The following is a 19059-nucleotide window of genomic DNA, read 5'->3' as shown; positions in this document are numbered from 1 at the left end:
TACTCTCGTCTCCTCCTCCTCCGCCTCCTCCTCCTCTCTCAACATGGACGGTCGAAAAAGGATGTTTAGTGTGGAGGTGTTTGATTGGGGTATGTGGGTTGGTGTTTATAATTTCATTTGTGTGTGTGTGTGTGTGTGTGTGTGTGTGTGCTACCCTTCCCTCCCTCCCTCACCCCAATGTTTGTCTCTAGGTGTTTGTAGGCGATAAGATGACCTTTCAACACACCTTCTTTCTTTCCTTTATTCTTTCCCTCTTTACAACGTTATTGTAAGTATACGTAACCTTAAACTAATGAAATACAAGTTACGTGAACCCTACCCTCGAGATATGTTATTTTGATCTCTGTACGTATAGGCAAGATTATGTCTCTTAAACTAACGATATATAAGTTATGTCAACCTTAACCTGCGAGGTGTTTGTATAAGTAACCTCAATTCACTGGTATGTTTGTATAAGTAACCTCAATTCACTGGTATGTTTGTATAAGTAACCTCAATTCACTGGTATGTTTGTATAAGTAACCTCAATTCACTGGTATGTTTGTATAAGTAACCTCAATTCACTGGTATGTTTGTATAAGTAACCTCAGTTCACTGGTATGTTTGTCTAAGTAACCACAATTCACTGGTATGTTTGTATAAGTAACCTCATTTCATTTCATATGTTACCTTGATCTGTATGTATAGGGAAGATTATGTCATTTAAACTGATGGAATATAATTTGTCAACCTTACTTACGAGATGTTTGTATAAGTAACCTCAATTCACACTTTGATCTCTGTACGTTGAGGCAAGGTTACGTCATCCCAGCACTCACTGTTTGCTTATTTCTCGTCTTTACGTAGACGTAACATTACGATCCTTGTATTGTTGTAGGACTTGTGTTGTGGAGAGGAAGTATTGCTGTAGGACTTGTGTTGTGGAGAGGAAGTATTGCTGTAGGACTTGTGTTGTGGAGAGGAAGTATTGCTGTAGGACTTGTGTTGTGGAGAGGAAGTATTGCTGTAGGACTTGTGTTATGAAAGAGAGAGTTCGTAATGACAATATATTTTAAGTTCTTCCGACTCGGAACGACAACACAGGCTCGGGATAAACGGTTACGTAGAGTCGGTTACGAGGAGGTTCTTTTCGGCTCCATATATTACTTGTCGTCTCAAGGAGGTACGTACATATATCGTTTAGTCATGTACGCCGGGTTTTTCAAGCGTGGTAGTAGTATCAAGCTCTGTGGCTGGTGTGACTTTGCTTCTAATTTTGAGATGGAGTTGTTAGCTAGAAGTCCTGGATTTTCAGAGTGTAGTCAACACATTAACAAACCAGCAAAGACAAGTCAGCCACAGTGTTCTTGACGAAGGCTAATACAGCGTTTGAACATTCAGGCGCTAATTTCTTTGTTCGCCCTAAAGATGAAACAATCCATTACTCCGTTGGCAGCCCAGAAGTCAAGTATTTGTTCATTATTAAGAGGAATAAAAACACTTTGAATTGTTTCCCTTTGTTTGTCTCTGCGAAGAATCAAAACTGTTCTCCACCAGACAAACGACGTAATGTAATCTTATAAGGGAAATAAGAGTGTTATAAAAATTGCAATAGTTTGTCAGAAAGGCCTATTTTTAACCCCTTGACTGTGGATTTCCTACAAGAAGACATCAAAAAGCTATGGGAGTGGAACAAAAAGTGGCTGCTACAATGCAATGATGAAAAATGTTAAGTCCTGCACCTTGGGAGGGGATATCCAGCACACCAATACCACGTGGGAAAAACTCCACTATCCACCACAGAGGCAGAGAAAGACCTGGGAGTGTATGTTACCAGGCTACCAGTGAAGGGATATCCAGCACACCAATACCACATGGGAAACACTCCACTATCCACCACAGAGGCAGAGAAAGACCTGGGAGTGTATGTTACCAGGCTACCAGTGAAGGGATATCCAGCACACCAATACCACATGGGAAACACTCCACTATCCACCACAGAGGCAGAGAAAGACCTGGGAGTGTATGTTACCAGGCTACCAGTGAAGGGATATCCAGCACACCAATACCACATGGGAAACACTCCACTATCCACCACAGAGGCAGAGAAAGACCTGGGAGTGTATGTTACCAGGCTACCAGTGAAGGGATATCCAGCACACCAATACCACATGGGAAACACTCCACTATCCACCACAGAGGCAGAGAAAGACCTGGGAGTGTATGTTACCAGGCTACCAGTGAAGGGATATCCAGCCCACCAATACCACATGGGAAACACTCCACTATCCACCACAGAGGCAGAGAAAGGCCTGGGAGTGTATGTTACCAGGCTACCAGTGAAGGGATATCCAGCCCACCAATACCACATGGGAAACACTGCACTATCCACCACAGAGGCAGAGAAAGGCCTGGGAGTGTAAGTGACCAGGCTACCAGTGAAGGGATATCCAGCACACCAATACCACATGGGAAACACTCCACTATCCACCACAGAGGCAGAGAAAGACCTGGGAGTGTATGTTACTAGGCTACCAGTGAAGGGATATCAAGCACACCAATACCACATGGGAAACACTCCACTATCCACCGCAGAGGCAGAGAAAGACCTGGGAGTGTATGTTACCAGGCTACCAGTGAAGGGATATCCAGCACACCAATACCACATGGGAAACACTCCACTATCCACCACAGAGGCAGAGAAAGACCTGGGAGTGTATGTTACCAGGCTACCAGTGAAGGGATATCCACCACACCAATACCACATAGGAAACACTCCACTATCCACCACAGAGGCAGAGAAAGACCTGGGAGTGTATGTTACCAGGCTACCAGTGAAGGGATATCCAGCACACCAATACCACATGCGAAACACTCCACTATCCACCACAGAGGCAGAGAAAGGCCTGGGAGTGTATGTTACCAGGCTACCAGTAAAGGGATATCCAGCACACCAATACCACATGCGAAACACTCCACTATCCACCACAGAGGCAGAGAAAGACCTGGGAGTGTATGTTACCAGGCTACCAGTGAAGGGATATCCAGCACACCAATACCACATTGGAAACACTCCACTATCCACCACAGAGGCAGAGAAAGACCTGGGAGTGTATGTTACCAGGCTACCAGTGAAGGGATATCCAGCACACCAATACCACATGGGAAACACTCCACTATCCACCACAGAGGCAGAGAAAGACCTGGGAGTGTATGGTACCAGGCTACCGGTGAAGGGATATCCAGCACACCAATACCATATGCGAAACACTCCACTATCCACCACAGAGGCAGAGAAAGGCCTGGGAGTATAATTATGTTGCCAGGCTACCAGTGAAGGCAAAATCCCTGCTAATTGCAGTGGACCAGTTAGAAATATATATACATATAGCATTTTGAAGAGTTAGATTTTTTTTCTTTTTTCTTTTCTTTTTTTTTCTTTTTTTTACATGTGGCCTATAGTGCCGGTAGGCTAATCCATTTGACCCTGATGGTTGGCCCTAGCCCGTCATGGTGCAGGCAATTGTTTATAGTGGCGCCATTATTATTATTGGCTCATGCTGCCCCCCCGGAGCTCATTCTTGATTCCACTTGTGCTGCAGAGCTTCTTCTAGAGTCCGGGTTGATAGGTGGTCTTCAGGGTAACAGGACGATTCGACGGCGGTGCAATTTGACGACATCGTCGATCCGCCCAAAATCACGTCCCCGTCGAAACGCCCCGGAATTTTCCGTCGAATCGTCCACATAACATATATTATAATCACCTAACAAAATACTATCATAATAAAATATGACATATAACGTATGTTTAAAATATGACGTATAACATATGTTTCTGATTCGTGAATCAGAAACAGTATACTGTGTGTACGTCTCACTCAGGCGCAAAAATGAAACTATTCATCAGTCAATACTTTGTTCAAATCAATACGGTTCAGGTTCATGATTCAGGTTTCCTATACCTTGTAGTGGGTTCAGACCCTTATGATTATTGTCTGTCTCAGTCTCACTCTCCAAGCTGGCTAAAGAGGGTGTACACACTGACGTCTCTCCCTATTCCAGCTTTCAAATCACCTAAATTCTGGTATTTCATTAACTTTATAGTATTATTGTGAGGGAAGATTTTAACGAAATTAGAAATTAACACTTGCTTACTGAAGTTACCATACTGGACGCTACAGAGCTACTACTCGTTTGACATAATTACGGTATCAAGGATGATCACGAGGAAGCTGCACATGGACAGGTATCATATATCTTTTGCTTTCGGCAACATCAAGTGATTGGCAACTTTTGGTCTTGTGTTTTTATCTCCTTCCATTACTTTGCATTTTTTAAGTTGTGTTCTTGTATTGCTTGTAGGGTTGTTCCTTACCCATGCATCACCTGCCGAAGGGAAGTTCGACCTAAGCAGCAAGCCCTCCAGTGTGATGTGTGTGAACAGTGGCAGCATCGGACCTGCCACACTGGCATTTCCCAGGAGGAATACAGACAAGCCGTGCAGTCAAAGATCGACATACAGTGGACTTGCACAGGATGTGGTGATATCTCCGATGTACCCACTACCACTTCACTATCACAACCAATAACACCCACCACCGCTTCACTATTACAACCAGAAACACCCACTACCACTTCAATAACACAACCAGAAACACCAGCTAACACTTCAATAACACAACCAGAAACATCAGCTACCACTTCACTAATACTATCAGAAACTACCACCCCACTAACACAACCAGAAACACCAGCACCAGTTACACTTCCCTCTACCAGCACACCTGTTGCATCACTACCTCGACTTGTCTCATCAATGTATGACTCCTCTGGTTCTGACTCAGAGTCACTCAGGTTCCCTACCAATAACCCACTTATCCTCCATACCATCATATCTGAATGCAGAGTTTTCACCAGATGCCAACTCTTTTCCTTCCTCCCCACCTCCAACAGCATCACCAACATCGATGGAACTTCGTCCTACTTCTCCTGATGTAAATGATATCGAAGACCACCCAGTAATGTCATTCATTCACCCATCCTTGCATGAAGAGTCAAACCTGGAACCTACTACTCCTATTCCAGATGAGATACTACCAGAATCTGATGAAGCGGAGTTTACTATCGTAGTTGGAGGATCAAAGCGCGGAGGAGACATCCTTTTAAGTCGTGGTTACTCTTATAACAAGGATGGCAAGGTTAATAAGAAAGGTGACCAACGTTGGAGGTGTACTGTCCGCAACAAGTCTGTGTACTGCCTTGCTTCTATCACCCAGCATGGCGAAACTTTCAAGAGAGGGCCTCATCCTCATAGATGTTCTCCAAGAGACTGTGCCCTGCCTGCTGCCAACATCAAGGCCTATGTGCGACAACAAGGAAAAGAGCGCCCATTCGCCTCAGGATCGACCCTTACTAAAGAAGCAGTACACAAACACCTACCAGCTGATGCTCCTGTGTCCAGCATGCCAAAGATGTCCTCTATTGTCCGCACCACCAATCGTCTACGCCAGGCAAGGAGACCAGCTTTGTTGTGGAGCATCCACAGTTTCATACGGCAAGGTGACAACATGAAGCAGGTGCCTCTTGTATATGTCTTGATGTCACGCAGAAGTAAAGAGGATTACATAAAGATTTTGAATTACATAATGGAAAGAGTTGCCAATAATTCAGTGAAGAGAGTTGTAATGGATTTCGAGTCTGCTGTGTGGGGAGCCTTCCAGAATGTAAAACCCGATGTCACCCTTACTGGATGCTGCTTTCATTGGACCCAGGCAGTATGGAAAAAGATAAACGAATTAGGATTAGCACCATCATACCGTGTAAAGAAGAACACAAGTAGGTTCCTACGACAAATCCTGTGTCTTCCATTCTTACCAGCAGAGCAGATTCGATCTACATTCAATGAGTTTAGAAATTTATTAGTAGAGAGTCACACAGTCGCTCTACATAGTTTATTAGAATACATAGAGGACACTTGGATAGAAGGATGTTTGTGGACACCCAATAGCTGGTCAGTCTTTGGCTTAGCAATTAGGACGAATAACGATATTGAGGGATGGCATAATAATTTAAACATCTTATGCAGCAAATATCAGAATGTTAATGTGTACGAGCTGATAGCAGTTTTGTATGAAGAGTCTAAGCTTGTTGATATCCAGTGTCTGTTAGTATCAGAGGGCAAGCTGCAAAGATACCAAAGAAAAATATACAAGAATTACCAGAAGAACATTTTTGACATATGGGAAGCGTACAAAGATGGCCAGCTACAGCCTCAAGAGTTACTGCGCCGTGTCTCCCAGTATCACCATCCTCAAATTAGGTCAGCAGATGAAAATATGGAAAATTAATGAATTTTTTAAGTGTAGGCTATTATATAAGCTATCTTTTAATAAATGTGCAATAAATATTTTATCCATGTGTTACCTGAATAATGACAAATAAAGTCCTGTATACCGTTAATCCTAATGTTTATTTTATTTTAGCTATCCTAATTTAGCCACGTCTGGTTTATATCTTTATTATTGTACAATAAAATATTTTAAACACATGCTATCTGAATAATGATAAATAGTATATGAATAATTATGTAACGTGAATGGACCGTCGAATCGCCCAAGATTATTCGACTGGAAAATTTCCACACCGTCGATTCGTCCAAGACAGACCGTCGAATTGTACTTCCGTCGAAACGTCCTGCATTCACTACAGACACCCAGCAGCCGACGAAAACGCAAGGGACATCCAGGACCGAGAGGAGGTCGACGACGACCTAAGCCTTCTGGACCTTTCAGCCGAGGGAAATAACCTCCCGGCTTCGGCAGATGTTCCAGGGACACCCCAAGAAGCGGACGATGAGACAGACGTGCAGGAGGCACCGAGCAGAAGACAGAGACAAGGCAGGCGTCCACAGCGATACGACGATTATTATGTTTTTGATTAATTCTCTTACGTTTGTATATAGTTAAGTGTGTGATCGGGACGATCACAATTAAGAGGGGGGAATAGTGTTGTGCTGGAAGCTTCCCCCGGCGACCATAGGCCTCTAGAAGGCTCCCGGAGACACGAGCAAGGGGGCGGGGAGCAAGGCGAGCCAGGCGCCAGGCGGGAAGTGTTGCCAACTCGCATATATTTTTGCTACATGTTCTTGTATGATCTAAAATATACTGTAACATTCTACTGTTCTGGATATATATAGGAGAAGAGGGCGAGAGAGTCCCAGTCATAGTAAGCTAGTGGTAAGTGAAGAGTCCGAGTGAAGTGTACTACTAGGGAAGAATATTAAACTACAGAAGCTGTGCGAAGTGTTTACATATCTCCCTCCCACGGAGTCTCCTGACGGCGACACGGAACCCAAGTAACACGTCCGGCATAACAATATGTTAGAAGGAGCTGATCATCAACTGAGTGAGCCTTACGTACGGAATCCAAACTGATTAGAATCTAATAAGTTATTATTCACGAGAAAAGATGCCTTGGGTACCTGGCTATACAGTAACCAGCAGATAACATTATTTCGTCTGATGTGGAAATATATTTACAATTTGTATCGTTTGTGGTCCAATGTAGCGTGTTTGAGGGTCGTGTAGCGGAAAGTTCCAGTTGGCAACACTGCCAGGTGACAACAACAGCACGCGCCGAGGCCCGAGCAGCATCCCTTCTGGCCCTGCCCAACCAGCCCCCTAAAACACCCCAGAAGAAGAAGACGACGAAGGCTCCACACCCACGGGCCAGCGCTGGGGACCTGCTGGCCAGCGACACCCTCAGCCCCAACACTGCCAGGACAACACCTCCACCACCGCCGCCGGGAAGTCTTAACCTTCTCATGCAGCAGAAATAGGTAAGCTGTCCTGCACAAGACAGGCCGCCCTCCACTCATAAGAACATAAGAACATAGGGAAACTGCAAGAGGCCGGGTGGCCTACACAGGGCAGCTCCAGAATCCCCCCCACTACTCACGATGGGTGAGGTGTAGTTACAGGGGTTACAGGTAGAGGCTTGATCCTCGTTATACCGGCGGTACTAGGCACGCATCCAGTACCCCGTCACCCTACTGCACCCACACCTCACTGCCACCTGTCGTCCTCGTCCATGTAGCTATCCAGTCTACGGTAAAGGTATTATTGTAGGAGTACACCAGTCTAGAGATGGCTTTTCTTACCCTGACCATTAGAAAGAGCTCCGCATTCTGAGTAAATTCATCCCCATAAACACTCCTCGGAAATCATTTATAACGGAGGGAGGGAGGCCGTTAGGTTAGGTTAGTTTTAGGTTAGGTTAGTTTTAGGTTAGGTTAGTGTTAGGTTAGGTTAGGTTAGGTTAGGTTAGGTTAGTTTTAGGTTAGGTTATGTTAGGTTAGGTTATGTTAGGTTAGGTTAGGTTAGGTTAGGTTAGTTTTAGGTTAGGTTAGGTTAGGTTAGGTTAGTGTTAGGTTAGGTTAGTTTTAGGTTAGGTTAGGTTATGTTAGGGTTATGTTTAGTTTAAATGCACCTGTGTGGACGAAACTAGTTTTTTCTGGTAGATTTCGGTCTGTTTTGAATGAATGTGCTCTAAATTTTTTATCGCAAATCATTAGTCTCTTGGTTGGAAGGGGGGGGGGGTAAAAAAAAAACACGTGATTTGCGATAGAAATGACACGCATATTCATTCAAAACAGGCCGAAAACTACCGAAAAAAACTAGTTTCGTTCGGAAATGCGAGACTGGTGAAGTGCTACAAATTTACCACGGTAAAGATTCATATTAGGTCCGTGCCAGTATCTCATTACTTACCTTATGAAACATCAGTATCTCTTCATATATCTTTTCTAAAAACCATTAACATTCATGGAAACGCTTTGAAAATCCAATTCAAGGAGTTTTTTTTTACTCTTGAAAATAAGGGATAATGTTTACGGAAGCGCGCCGCCCCTCCTCAGTGTGTTGCGTACCTTGAGAAGTACTCGCTCCATCATTCACTCGACTCGGCTTATGTGCAGAAGGCAGTCCGTCCGCTTTCAAATAAGAACATAAGAACATAAGAACGCAGGAGTCTGCAAGAGGCCTGTAGGCCTGTACGAGGCAGCTCCTTTGACCCTAAGCTCCCGTGTATCTAACCCCACCCAATATCGCTGTCCATGAATTTATCTAGTCTATTTTTGAATGTGACAATTGTATTGGCACTCACCACATGACTACTAAGCCTATTCCACTCATCCACCACCCTGTTAGTAAACCAATTTTTGCCTATGTCCCTGTTGAATCTGAATTTATCCAGTTTAAACCCGTTACTTCGTGTCCTACCCGGTTCTCTTACCAACAAAACCTTATGAATGTCTCCTTTATTAAAGCCCTTCATCCATTTATAAACCTCGATCATGTCTCCATGCACCCTTCACCTTTCTAGAGAATGCAAGTTTAACTGTTTGAGTCTTCCCTCGTATGGCAAGTTTCTCAACCCCTGAATCATCTTAGTCATCCTCCTCTGCACCGATTCTAACATTTTGATATCCATTCTATAGTAAGGTGACCAGAACTGAACCGCATAGTCAAGATGAGGTCTAACTAATGCTAAATATAGTTTGAGGAAGACTTCGGGGCTTTTGTTGCTTACGCTCCTTGAAATAAATCCCAGTACCCTATTTGCTCGATTTCTAGCTTGAATGCATTGTGCCCTTGGACATGCTCGACATTGAATCCCTGACACTCGTGAAGGCGGAAGCAGAGCGTTGGGCATTATCTGTTCCGGTCTTCCAAACTATCAAAGAAGCCCAGGCACACGTCAGCATCAGCATGTTCCCCAATCTCGCCATTCTCTTGAAAACTCTGTTGACACTTCCAGTCTCCAACATGGAGGCTGAGAGGTCTTTCTCAGCATTGAAAAGGCTGAAAACCTATCTGAGGAGTACCGTCGGCCAAGAGCGCCTGAACAGGCTTCCCTCCTCTGTGTCCACCATGATATCCCCATTTCAGTCGAGAGTGAGAAGCAAATTCGCTAAAAAGCCCCCGACTACTCTTTGCTTGGTGAGGCACTTGTTGAATACTTGGGAATTTGTAAATATATTTCTTTAGATCAGCCAATCTTTGCAAATGTGTTACCTCAATCCCATGTAAAAGAAGCCCTATAAGAATTCCTTTTTATCTTCAGCTGCGTCTAATTTCACATATTAGCTCTTTTTTGTAAAGGTCAGGTTTGTAATTTATATATGACCTGTATTATGATCACCCTTGCTGCTTACATAGCGAAATAAACATTTAGTTTTCTTCGAGTGATCGTATGGTGATGATTTCTACCTGTTCAGATCTGCCTTTTTACGGGTCGGATGTGCAATTTGAATTGTTTCTTGTTATTGCTTGCCAGCTTAATATTGATTGCACTTCATATATAGATACAAGAAAAATTCATTTGTCACATATACGTTGATTGCTCGGGAGCTGCGGATTTTAAGCAAAGAACTGCCATCACTATCCATTGGTCTTCACTGTTTGAGGCTGTCACTAACTTATGAAATTTTACCAGCGGGCTCCCCAAAATTGATTTTCTGGATCCGCCCTGCTTTGTTCCTCGTGTCAACTGTTTTGCTTTCCATTGCTTCATTAATCACACTCTTGACTTCCTCCCCAACTTTCTGCTTGACTTCATCAATCCTAGATTTGAACTCACTGTTCACTTGAGACCTGATATCATCTCTAATTTCCTCCTTCAGATTCTTGACATCACTCTTGATCTCCTCTAAGGCCTCAGTGGTTTTAGTTTCCAGGGCATCCATACGTCTTTCTACTTTATCCTGTCTCTTGGATGTGTTGGTTACTTGTTTGAACAATTTCCCCGCAACAATATCGCATTTGGTACAATACCAGTGAATCTTACTTGATTGCTGCTCAGGAAATTATACACTGCCTCAGTGACCTCCTCACACTTTATGTGGTGCCACATTTCACATAGTTCACAGCCTAGAGCCTTGTCTTCCTCACCAACCTTAACCTTACAGACTGGGCATGTGACTGTTTGTTTATCTGCGTCGCTATCGTCTGCCCCTGTCAGCTGATCATCCCCGCCCCCAGCCGCAAGGCTTGTTTTGCCAGATCCAACAGTATCCTTGGTTTTTGTGCCCGCCTGCTTACTAGACGGATTATTCTTCGAACGATTCATTCTTCTGGCAATATTACTATTGGAGAATTCCTTCACTTTTACAGAGCTCTCACGGGCACGTCCACCCTCGACCACGACCATGGACCCTAGGCCTCCGGTGTGTGGAGGAAAAGAGAACAAGGAAAGAACGAGGACAACAACAACACACTCAGCCGCCAAGAAAGGTTGGGGCCGCCTCATCTGCAGGGCTGGACAGCAGCATGAGTGGCCAGGACAAGCAGGAGCAGACTGCTGCAGGGGGCAGGAGGGTCAGTGGTCACCAGATGAAGCAACTTGCTGCTGGCAACTCCAGCAACAAAGGAGAGAGGAAGTTCGTGTGTCTGGAGTGTGGAAAAGAATTCACCACAAGGGGAGGCCTCAGATATCACACCTTTACACACACTGGTGTGAAGAACTATGAATGTAAGGAATGTGGGAAACTATTCATCCAGAAGAGTACCCTTGATAGACACACCCTTAAACACACTGGTATGAAGAACTATGAATGTAAGGAATGTGGGAAACTATTCACCCTGAAGGGTCACCTTGATACACACACCCTTACACACACTGGTGTGAAGAACTATGAATGTAAGGAATGTGGGAAACTATTCATCCAGAAGAGTCACCTTGATACACACACCCTTACACACACTGGTGTGAAGAACTATGAATGTAAGGAATGTGGGAAAAAATTCATCCGGAAGGGTAACCTTGATAGACACACCCTTACACACACTGGTGTGAAGAACTATGAATGTAAGGAATGTGGGAAACTATTCATCCTGAAGAATCACCTTGATACACACACCCTTACACACACTGGTGTAAAAAGTCATGAGTGTGAAGAGTGCGGGAAGAGGTTCAGTGTGAAGCAGGCACTCAATGAACACGTCTTCAGGCACTATGGCCTTAGAGAGTTCAAGTGTGATGTTTGTGGAAAGCTCTTTAAGACAAAGAGAGACATTGCCAGGCACATGAAGATCCACTTCTGAAGTGTGTCTGCCTACAGTAGTTATAGTGACCAGGGTAGGGAAGGGGATGGGAGGGAGAGGAAGGGAAGAGAGAGGAAGGCAAGGCTGCAGTAGGGAAAGGAAGAAAAGGCAAGGAAGGGAATCGAAGGCCAAGGAAGGAAAAGGGAAGGGAAGGCAGAGCAAGGAAGGAAAAGGGAAGGGAAGGGAAAGCTAGTCTGAGAAAGGGAAGGGAAGGAAAGGGAGGGTAATGTGGTGTGGCTGGGTATGGTGTGGTGTTATGCGGATGGGTATGGTATAGTGTGGTGTGTGGTGCGGATGGGTATGGTATGGTGTGGTGTGGTGTGTGGTGCGGCTGGGTATGGTGTGGTGTGTGGTACGGCTGGGTATGGTGTGGTGTGTGGTGCAGCTGGGTATGGTATGGTGTGGTGTGGTGTGTGGTGTGGCTGGGTATGGTGTGTGGTGCAGCTGGGTACGGTGTGGTGTGGTGTGGCTGGGTATGGTGTGTGATGTGGCTGGGTGTGGTGTGGCTGGATGTGGTGTGGCTGGGTATGGTGTGGTGTGGTTGGGTATGGCTGGGTATGGTGTGGTGTGGTGTGTGGTGTGGCTGGGTATGGTGTGGTGTGGTGTGGCAGGATTTGACTCGGCGACTTTTTACCTCGCTGTTGGTGGTGTTTGCAGAAGGACAAGCAGGACCCGGACGGTGACATCATTATGAGGCTTGAGTACGGTCTCCTGAACTCCTCGTCCCTGGAGCTGATTGGTGAGTTGGCGGCCCATTTTTCTTTGTTCGCATGTCTCTCTGTCTCTATCTCTGGTTGTGGGTTTTAATTGATGGGTCTGTCTATGTCTGTCTCTCATTTTCTCTCTCTGTCTCTCTGGTTGTTTTATTTGCTTCTCATTTTCTCTGTCTGTCTGTCTGGGTCTCTCTATGTCTTTGTCTGTCTCTGTTTTTCTCTCATGTTTTATTCTCTTCTCATTTTCTCTTTGTCTGTCTGTCTGGGTCTCTCTGTCTTTGTCTGTCTCTGTTTTTCTCTCATGTTTTATTCGCTTCTCATTTTCTCTCAGTCTGTCTGTCTGGGTCTCTCTGTCTTTGTCTGTCTCTGTTTTTCTCTCTGTCTGTCCGTCTGGGTCTCTCTATGTCTTTGTCTGTCTCTGTTTTTCTGTCTCTCTGGATTTCTGTAGCTTATTGTAATGTTTTTTTCTGCTTCTCTTATTTTCTGTGTCTCTGTGTCTGTCTATGTCTTTGTCTGTCTCTGTTTGTGTCTGTCTCTCTCTGGATTTCTGTAGCTTTTAGTGCTAATGGTTGTTTTATCTACTTCTCATTTTCTCTGTGTCTGTCTCTTTGGTAGTATTGCTTTCCTTCTCTTTCTCTACTTATCCCTGTTTCATTTTCCTCCGTTCTCATTTTTTGTTCTCTTTCTGTTCTTATGTCTTATTTTTTCACCGTTTTCCTTTCATTCTTTTCCTTTTTCATTTCTCTCTTCCTCTCCTTGTCTTAGTTTTCCCTTTTCATTTCTTCTTCTTCCTTCTGCTGTCTCATTTTCTCTGTGTGTCTGGCTCTCTGGATTTCTGTAGCTTTTATTTATTTATTTATTTTTACAACAAAGGAGACGGCTCAAGGGCAACAAAAAGTGCATAGAAAAAAAAGGCCCGCTACTCACCGCTGCCATAATAGACGAAAGTAAAGAGTGGCCAAGAGAGAGGTCAATTTGTGGTGGAGAGGTGTCTTGATAATGGCTGTTTTATGTCTACTTCTCATTTGGTCTCTGTCTGTCTCTGTCTCTGGGTTTCTGTAGCTTGTAGTGATAGTTCTCTCTCTCTCTCTCTCTCTCTCTCTCTCTCTCTCTCTCTCTCTCTCTCTCTCTCAACCCGTACGCTCTCAACAGCGCGGAGATGGTGGTGAGCATAGCCAAGGGGTGCGAGGAGGAGGTGTGCAAAGTGGACATGCAGACCGAGGTTGCGTTCCTGGATGGGTGAGTCCGAGGGGGATGGGAGGAGAATGTGCATTAAGATGCGATTGGTTCAGCTGCGTCAAAGTTCTCAAGCTCTGTTCAAGTCCTCAAACTTCACTTGTAATCTTGTCTTAACCTCACTTTCCAGCAATAACAGTTCGCTCTGAGGGGGATGGAATGCTAATGTGTGATCAGTTAAGCTGCGCAAAGTTCTCAAGCTCTGTTCAAGTCCTCAAACTTCACTTGTAACTTTTGTCTTAACCTCACTTTCCAGCAATAACAGTTCGCTGTGAGGGGGATGGGATGCGAATGTGTGTTAAGATGCGATTAGTTAAGCTGCATCAAAGTTCTCAAGTTCTTTTCAAGTCCTCAAACTTCACTTGTAATCTTATCTTAACCTCACTTTCCAGCAATAACAGTTCGCTCTAAGGGGGATGGGATGCGAATGTGTGTTAAGATGCGATTAGTTAAGCTGCGTCAAAGTTCTCAAGTTCTTTTCAAGTCCTCAAACTTCACTTGTAATCATGTCTTAACCTCACTTTCCAGCAATAACAGTTCGCTCTGAGGGGGATGGGATGCGAATGTGTGTTAAGATGCGATTAGTTAAGCTGCGTCAAAGTTTTCAAGTTCTTTTCAAGTCCTCAAACTTCACTTGTAATCTTATCTTAACCTCACTTTCCAACAATAACAGTTCGGTCATCATAGGCAAGATCAACCGGCTTGAGGTGACAGCAAGCAACAAGGGGGAACACGTGTACCTCCCCAGCCTAATGGTGAGCCTGGCGCCGCCCCTCGTGGTCTTCCAGCCTCCTCACCAGTGCATCTTCCACTCCTCCGAGCTTGTGTATAACTTGACCAACCCTCTGAAGAGCAGTGCTGAGGTGAGTGAGGGAAGGGAGAGGAAAGGAAGGGAAGGCTGAGAAAGGGAGGGGAAGAGAAGGGAAGGGAAGGTCAAGGAAGGGAAGGGAAGGGAAGGAAAGGTCAAGGAAGGGAAGGGAAGAGAGAGGAAAGGAAAGGGAAGGAAAGGTCAAGGAAGGAAAGGGAATGGAAGGGATGGAAAGGGGAAAGGATAGGGAAGGGAGAGGAATCAGAATCAGAAACTTTATTTCCATTTTATACAATGGTTATTCTTTACAGGCTTAAAACTATTGATCATAGTATATAGAGTGGTTCCCCCCCCCCCAGGCGGGGACTCCGAGGCAGGGTGAAGGTGCGCCATTTTGAAATTTGGGAAAAGATGTCTACATAGTTTGTCTATTTTTGATCTGTTGTCTGTCTGGAAAGCTGGATTTTCTTATAGCCTTCTCAAACTAATGCTTCCTCTACATAGTTTGTCTATTTTTGATCTGTTGCTCTGTCTGGAAAGCTGGATTTTCTTATAGCCTTCTCAAACTAATGCTTCCTCTACATAGTTTGTCTATTTTTGATCTGTTGTCTGTCTGGAAAGCTGGATTACTTCACATCATTAGAATGCAATTGATACCTTTTCTTGGCCTTTGGAAAGAGTTGATGTGAGGGGAAGTGTTGAGGATGCCCGCCTACAGTCCTTGCTGAGCAGTTTCTGTGTCTTTCAGAGCGTGTGAAGCAGTTTGCCAACCTGGTCCTGGCCCTCATGATGCTGTTCGCCAGGTACAATCACTGGATGGTGGGCGACAAGTTTGAGAGACTCGCCCCCTCACTGGTAATTATGCTCCGTTGTCATTTTTCCTTCTCTCTGGTCAGGGGCAGGACCTAGTGTTTTTTATGCCTTTTTTGCTTTATTGCCCTTGAACTCTAAAAGATAAAACTACATGACCTCCCCTAACTTAACCTCACCTAGCCTTACCTAACATCTCCTAACTTAACCTATCATCCCTTACCCTAGCCAAGAAGTCACCCGCCGCAGTCACCAAGGAAGGACGGAGGAACAGCCGCCAACTCCATCGCTGGCGGCTCCACGTCTACTCTCGTCTCCTCCTCCACCTCTCTCAACATGGACGGTCGAAAAAGGATGTTTAGTGTGGAGGTGTTTGATTGGGATATGTGGGTTGGTGTTTATAATTTCATTTGTGTGTGTGTGTGTGTGTGTGTGTGTGTGTGTGTGTGTGTGTGTGTGTGTGTGCGCTACCCTTCCCTCCCTCCCTCACCCCAATGTTTGTCTCTAGGTGTTTGTAGGTGATAAGATGACCTTTCAACACACCTTCTTTCTTTCCTTTATTCTTTCCCTCTTTACAACGTTATTGTAAGTATACGTAACCTTAAACTAATGAAATACAAGTTACGTGAACCCTACCCTCGAGATATGTTATTTTGAACTCTGTACGTATAGGCAAGATTACGTCTCTTAAACTAACGATATATAAGTTATGTCAACCTTAACCTGTGAGATGTTTGTATAAGTAACCTCAATTCACTGGTATGTTTGTATAAGTAACCTCAATTCACTGGTATGTTTGTATAAGTAACCTCAATTCACTGGTATGTTTTTATAAGTAACCACAATTCATTTTATTTGTCATATGTTACTGTGATCTCTGTATGTATAGGGAAGATTATATCCTTTAAACTAGCAAAATATAAGTTACGCCAACCTTACCTTTGAGATATTTGTATAAGTAACCTCAATTCACTGGTATGTTTGTATAAGTAACCTCAATTCATTTCATATGTCATATGTTACTGTGATCTCTATGTATAGTGAAGATTACATCCTTTAAACTAGCAAAATATAAGGTACACCAACCTTACCTTTGAGATGTTTGTATAAGTAACCTCAATTAACTCGTATGTCGTATGTTACTTTGACCTGTACGTATAGAGAAGATTATGTCATTTAAACTAGCAAAATATAAGTTACGCCAACCTTACCTACGAGATGTTTGTATAAATAACCTCATTTCATTTCATATGTTACCTTGATCTGTATGTATAGGGAAGATTATGTCATTTAAACTGATGGAATATAATTTGTCAACCTTACTTACGAGATGTTTGTATAAGTAACTTCAATTCACACTTTGATCTCTGTACGTCGAGGCAAGGTTACGTCAGCCCAGCACTCACTGTTTGCTTATTTCTCATCTTTACGTAGACGTAACATTACGATCCTTGTATTGTTGTAGGACTTGTGTTGTGGAGAGGAAGTATTGCTGTAGGACTTGTGTTGTGGAGAGGAAGTATTGCTGTAGGACTTGTGTTGTGGAGAGGAAGTATTGCTGTAGGACTTGTGTTGTGGAGAGGAAGTATTGCTGTAGGACTTGTGTTGTGGAGAGGAAGTATTGCTGTAGGACTTGTGTTGTGGAGAGGAAATATTGCTGTAGGACTTGTGTTGCAGAGAGGAAGTATTGCTGTAGGACTTGTGTTGTGGAGAGGAAGTATTGCTGTAGGCCTTGTGTTGTGGAGAGGAAGTATTGCTGTAGGACTTGTGTTGTGGAGAGGAAGTATTGCTATAAGACTTGTGTTGTGGAGAGGAAGTATTGCTGTAGGACTTGTGTTGCAGAGAGGAAGTATTGCTGTAGGACTTGTGTTGTAGAGAGGAAGTATTGCTGTAGGACTTGTGTTGTGGAGAGGAAGTATTGCTGTAGGACTTGTGATGTGGAGAGGAAGTATTGCTGTAGGACTTGTGTTGCAGAGAGGAAGTATTGCTGTAGGACTTGTGTTGTGGACAGACAAACAACGTAATATAATCTTATAAGGGAAGTAAGAGTGTTATAAAAATTGCAACAGTTTGTCAGAAAGGCCTATTTTTAACCTCTTGACTGTGGATTTCCTACAAGAAGACATCAAAAAGATATAGGAGTGGAACAAAAAGTGGCTGCTACAATGCAATGATGAAAAATGTAAAGTCCTGCACCTTGGGAGGGGATATCCAGCACACCAGTACCACATGGGAAACACTCCACTATCCACCACAGAGGCAGAGAAAGACCTGGGAGTGTATGTTACCAGGCTACCAGTGAAGGGATATCCAACACATCAATACCACATGGGAAACATTCCACTATCCACCACAGAGGCAGAGAAAGACCTGGGAGTGTATGTTACCAGGCTACCAGTGAAGGGATATCCAGCACACCAATACCACATGGGTAACACTCCACTATCCACCACAGAGGCAGAGAAAGACCTGGGAGTGTATGTTACCAGGCTACCAGTGAAGGGATATCCAGCACACCAATACCACATGGGAAACACTCCACTATCCACCACAGAGGCAGAGAAAGACCTGGGAGTGTATGTTACCAGGCAACCAGTGAAGGAATATCCAGCACACCAATACCACATGGGAAACACTCCACTGTCCACCACAGAGGCAGAGAAAGACCTGGGAGTGTATGTGACCAGGCTACCAGTGAAGGGATATCCAGCACACCAATACCACATGGGAAACACTTCACTATCCACCACTGAGGCAGAGAAAGACCTGGGAGTGTATGTTACCAGGCTACCACTGAAGGGATATCCAGCACACCAATACCATATGGGAAACACTCCACTATCCACCACAGAGGCAGGGAAAGACCTGGGAGTGTATGTTACCAGACTACCACTGAAGGGATATCCAGCACACCAATACCACATGGGAAACACGCCAATATCCACCACAGAGGCAGAGAAAGACCTGGAAGTGTATTTTACCAGGCTACCAGTGAAGGGATATCCAGCACACCAATACCACATGGGAAACACTCCACTATCCACCACAGAGGCAGAGAAACACCTGGGAGTGTATGTTACCAGGCTACCACTGAAGGGATATCCAGCACACCAATACCACATAGGAAACACTCCACTATCCACCACAGAGGCAGAGAAAGACCTGGGAGTGTATGTTACCAGGCTACCACTGAAGGGATATCCAGCACACCAATACCACATGGGAAACACTCCACTATCCACCACAGAGGCAGAGAAAGACCTGGGAGTGTATGTTACCAGGCTACCACTGAAGGGATATCCAGCACACCAATACCACATGGGAAACACGCCAATATCCACCACAGAGGCAGAGAAAGACCTGGGAGTGTATGTTACCAGGCTACCAGTGAAGGGATATCCAGCACACCAAT

General features: G+C 44.4%; 2 protein-coding genes across 67 annotated transcripts in view; one reads left to right on the top strand and one right to left on the bottom strand.

The window, feature by feature from the left end:
* LOC126984783 (zinc finger protein OZF-like) overlaps positions 1 to 19059 on the top strand; it is a 188142-nt gene that overhangs the window by 43635 nt on the left and 125448 nt on the right. For 4 of the 17 annotated variants that reach the window (XR_007737762.1, XR_007737759.1, XR_007737756.1 and 1 more), the window contains exons 3-4: positions 11271 to 11354; positions 12738 to 12819. The exons of 1 other annotated variant lie outside the window; for it this stretch is intronic. Coding sequence is in view for 2 of the 16 variants with exons in the window: in XM_050838886.1 (XP_050694843.1) it covers positions 11307 to 11354; positions 12738 to 12819 (130 nt within the window). In the remaining 14 variants the exon portion in view is untranslated. Of the gene's footprint in view, positions 1 to 11270; positions 11509 to 12737; positions 12820 to 13945; positions 14033 to 14702; positions 14893 to 15585; positions 15693 to 15875; positions 15897 to 19059 lie in introns of those variants that run through there. 12 more of the 17 variants (XR_007737772.1, XR_007737755.1, XR_007737758.1 and 9 more) reach the window with 7 other exon arrangements.
* Positions 262 to 19059, bottom strand: part of LOC126984775 (uncharacterized) — a 59462-nt gene continuing 40664 nt past the window's right edge. For 6 of the 50 annotated variants that reach the window (XR_007737724.1, XR_007737722.1, XR_007737713.1 and 3 more), the window contains exons 2-3: positions 16395 to 16456; positions 415 to 585 (exon numbers count right to left, since the gene is read on the bottom strand). Coding sequence is in view for 9 of the 50 variants with exons in the window: in XM_050838841.1 (XP_050694798.1) it covers positions 1709 to 2192; positions 2589 to 2687; positions 18117 to 18908 (1375 nt within the window). In the remaining 41 variants the exon portion in view is untranslated. The other 44 variants (XR_007737725.1, XR_007737718.1, XR_007737708.1 and 41 more) reach the window with 30 other exon arrangements.

The sequence above is a fragment of the Eriocheir sinensis genome, chromosome 57 (assembly GCF_024679095.1).
Source record: "Eriocheir sinensis breed Jianghai 21 chromosome 57, ASM2467909v1, whole genome shotgun sequence".
NCBI lineage: Eukaryota > Metazoa > Arthropoda > Malacostraca > Decapoda > Varunidae > Eriocheir > Eriocheir sinensis.
This window is presented reverse-complemented; position numbering and strand designations above follow the sequence as displayed.